The sequence below is a fragment of the Rhinopithecus bieti genome, unplaced genomic scaffold (genome assembly GCF_001698545.2).
Source record: "Rhinopithecus bieti isolate Rb0 unplaced genomic scaffold, ASM169854v2 scaffold_31823, whole genome shotgun sequence".
Taxonomy (NCBI): domain Eukaryota; kingdom Metazoa; phylum Chordata; class Mammalia; order Primates; family Cercopithecidae; genus Rhinopithecus; species Rhinopithecus bieti.
In genome coordinates, this window is record NW_016814121.1 from 286,684 (window position 1) to 290,152 (window position 3,469).

The following is a 3,469-nucleotide window of genomic DNA, read 5'->3' on the forward strand; positions in this document are numbered from 1 at the left end:
TTTTTTTTTTTTTTTTTTTTTTTGAGACGGGAGTCTTGCTCTATCGCCCAGGCTGGAGTGCAGTGGCCAGATTTCGGCTCACTGCAAGCTCCGCCTCCCGGGTTTACGCCATTCTCCCGCCTCAGCTTCCCGATTAGCTGGGACTACAGGCGCCTGCCACCTCGCCCGGCTAGTTTTTTTTTTTGTATTATTTTAGTAGAGATGAGGTTTCACCGTGTTAGCCAGGACGGTCTCGATCTCCTGACCTCGTGATCCGCCCATCTCGGCCTCCCAAAGTGCTGGGATTACAGGCTTGAGCCACTGCGCCTGGCCGGTTTTCAGTTTTAATGAGTAGTTTTTCTTTTTTTTTTATTTTGAGACAGAGTCTTGCTCTGTCGCCCAGGCTAGAGAGCGGTGGCAAGATCTCAGCTCCCTGCAACCTTTGCCTCCTGGGTTCACACGATTCTCCTGCCTCAGCCTTCTGAGTAGCTGGGATTACAGGCGCCTGCCACCGCACCCAGCTAGTTTTTGTATTTTTAGTAAAGATGGAGTTTCACCATCTTGGCCAGGCCGGTCTCGAACTCCTAATCTCTTGATCCACCCGCCTCAGCTTCCCAAAGTGCTGGGATTATAGGCATGAGCTACCACCCCAACCAATGAATAGTTTTTCTTCTTGAATAATAGTTATGGATTTAAGCCTTTCACATCACATTTTATTATTTATTTATTTATTTGAGACAGAGTTTTGCTCTTGTTGCCCAGGCTGGGGTGCAATGACGTGATATCGGCTCCCTGCAACCTCCGCCCCCTGGATTCAAGCAATTCTTATGCCTCAGCCCCCCGAGTAGCTGGGATAACAGGCGCGTGCCACCATGCCCAGCTAATTTTTTGTATTTTTAGTAGGGACGAAGTTTCACCATGTTGGTCATGCAGGTCTCGAACTCCCAGCCTCAGGTGATCTACCCGCCTTGGCCTCCCAAAGGGCTGGGATTACAGGCGTAAGCCACCGCACCCGGCCAAAATCACATTTTATTACCATGCTTCAGAATCTTCTTAACTTACCTAAATGTTTAATTTTCCTATTTAATCTCAAATTTTTTTTCTGCCATCACCTTAGGCAGTCATTTGTTTTGCAAGTGTTAACTTTGAATGTATGTATAATATTAGCAATTATTCAGAGTGAGATTGTATACTAGAATATGGTGCTCCAGGTTTTTTGTTGTTGTTGTTGTTGTTGTTTGTTTTTTTTTTGATACGGAGTCTCACTCTGTTGCCAGGCTGGAATGCAGTGGCGTGATCTCAGCTCACTGCAACCTCCATTTCCTGGGTTCAAGCGATTCTCCTGCCTCAGCCTCCCAAGTAGCTTGGATTACAGGCGGCTGCCACCACTGCCGGGTAATTTTTTTGTATGTTTAGTAGAGACGGGGTTTCACCGTGTTGATCATGCTGGTCTCGAACTCCTGACCTCCGGTGATGCGCCCACCTCAGCCTCCCGAAGTGCTGGGATTACAGGCGTGAGCCACTGTGCTCCACCTATGAATCTTATTAGGAAGCAAATTTCAGTAGATTTTGAGAATTCAGAGTATTTACTGTCAATGTGTTTTGTTTTTGTTTTGTTTTTTTTGACTCTCATGTCTCTGTATCTATTTTGAGAAAGTCATTCAAGATGCACATAAGGCCGGGCGTGGTGGCTCATGCCTAATCCCAGCACTTTGGGAGCCCGAGGTGGTGGATTGCCTGAGGTCAGGAGTTCGAGACCAGCCTGGCCAACATGGTGAATCCCTGTCTCTACTAAAAATACAAAAAAATTAGCTGGGGTAGCAGCATGTACCTGTAGTCCCAGTAACTTGGGAGGCTGAGACAGAATTGCTTGAACCCGTGAGGTAGAGGTTGCAGTGAGCCGAGATCGCGCCACTGCACACCAGCCTGGGCGTCAGAGCGGAACTCTGTCTCAAAAAAAAAAAAAAAAAGCCCATAAATATTTCGTTCCCAGGTTATTATGGTGGTGTTATTTTTAGGGAGGAAGATTGGAATCACCAACCTTTTAAATAATGTTATCAGTAAATGATCCAAGGTATATTCATTAAATGGAATACTATATACTCTATAACGTTTTTAAAGAATATTTAATCTTATAGGAATATACTTAGTAAAAGTCAGTAAATACTCTGCCCACCTAAAAGTGATTCTGGCTGTGTGTACACAGGGGAATACTTCTGGAGGTGGGGATTATGTAATGAATGCTGTAGTGCAGGTTTCAGACCCCCCTCCTTTTGTACTGATGGCACTTATTGCCCCAGGTGCCATGACTGTTTCAGCCACCTTGCACAAGTTTCCACCCTTTCCCTGGGGAGGGCCACACCAGCTCCTAGCTCTGGGTGCAGCTACATCAGTGTTCAGTGCTTCCGCTCTCCAGCCCTGCCTGCTTCCCACCTCCCAAGAGCTGTAATTGACAGTGACCCCCAGCAAGCCTGTGTAAACTCTGAGTCTGCTTCTTGGGGAATCTGATCTTTAAGAGATTACAAGGGAATTCTGCTTTTTTTCCTTATAAATTCTGTATTGTCTTTTGTTTAAAATCAGGCCAAAAACTATTTTGAAAGCTAAGTACCTTTAAAAAATGTCGTTAGATTTTTTTAATTCATTGAGCAGAAACGGTGCCCTTAAATGTCTGCATGTAACATAATATTTGCTGTTTGTATTGTAGTGTAAAGAATTGGCCAAGTCCAAAGCCGAAGTGGCCTGCATTGCAGTGTATGAAACAGACGTGTTTGTCGTCGGAACTGAAAGAGGACGTGCTTTTGTCAATACCAGAAAGGATTTTCAAAAAGATTTTGTAAAATATTGTAAGCGTTGTATTTTTATCTTTTGCATTTCATTAATTTTAAGCCTAAATATTTATAGGTAAGACAAGTTATATTTTCTTTCTTTTTTCTTTTTTATGTTTTGAGATGGAGTTTCATTCTTGTTGCCTAGGCTGGAGTGCAGTGGCGCAATCTTGGCTCACCACAACCCCTGCCTCGTGAGTTCAAGCGATTCTCCTGCCTCAGCCTCCCTAGTAGCTGGGATTACAGGCAATGCCCAGCTAATTTTGTATTTTTAGTAGAAACAGGGTTTCTCCATGTTGGTCAGGCTGGTCTCGAACTCCCAACCTCAGGTGATCTGCCCACCTTGGCCTCCCAAAGTGCAGGGATTACAGGCGTGAGCCACTGTGCCTGGCCAAGTTATATTTTCTTCTAAAGCAGGATGAGGTTTAAACTAAAAAGGAGCGGCTGGGCGCGGTGGCTCAAGCCTGTAATCCCAGCACTTTGGGAGGCCGAGACGGGTGGATCGCAAGGTCAGGAGATCGAGAACATCCTGGCTAACACAGTGAAACCCCGTCTCTACTGAAAAATACAAAAAAATTGGCCGGGCGAGGTGGCGGGCGCCTGTAGTCCCAGCTACTCGGGAGGCTGAGGCAGGAGAATGGCGTGAACCCGGGAGGTGGAGCTTG

The 3,469-nt window shown here is 45.7% G+C and overlaps 1 protein-coding gene across 1 annotated transcript in view; it reads left to right on the forward strand.

Annotated features, from left to right (window-relative positions):
* Nucleotides 1–3,469, forward strand: part of GTF2I (general transcription factor IIi) — a 125,248-nt gene that overhangs the window by 32,207 nt on the left and 89,572 nt on the right. The window contains 1 exon segment of the mRNA XM_017849906.1: nt 2,684–2,822. Within this exon segment, the coding sequence (XP_017705395.1) occupies nt 2,684–2,822 (139 nt within the window).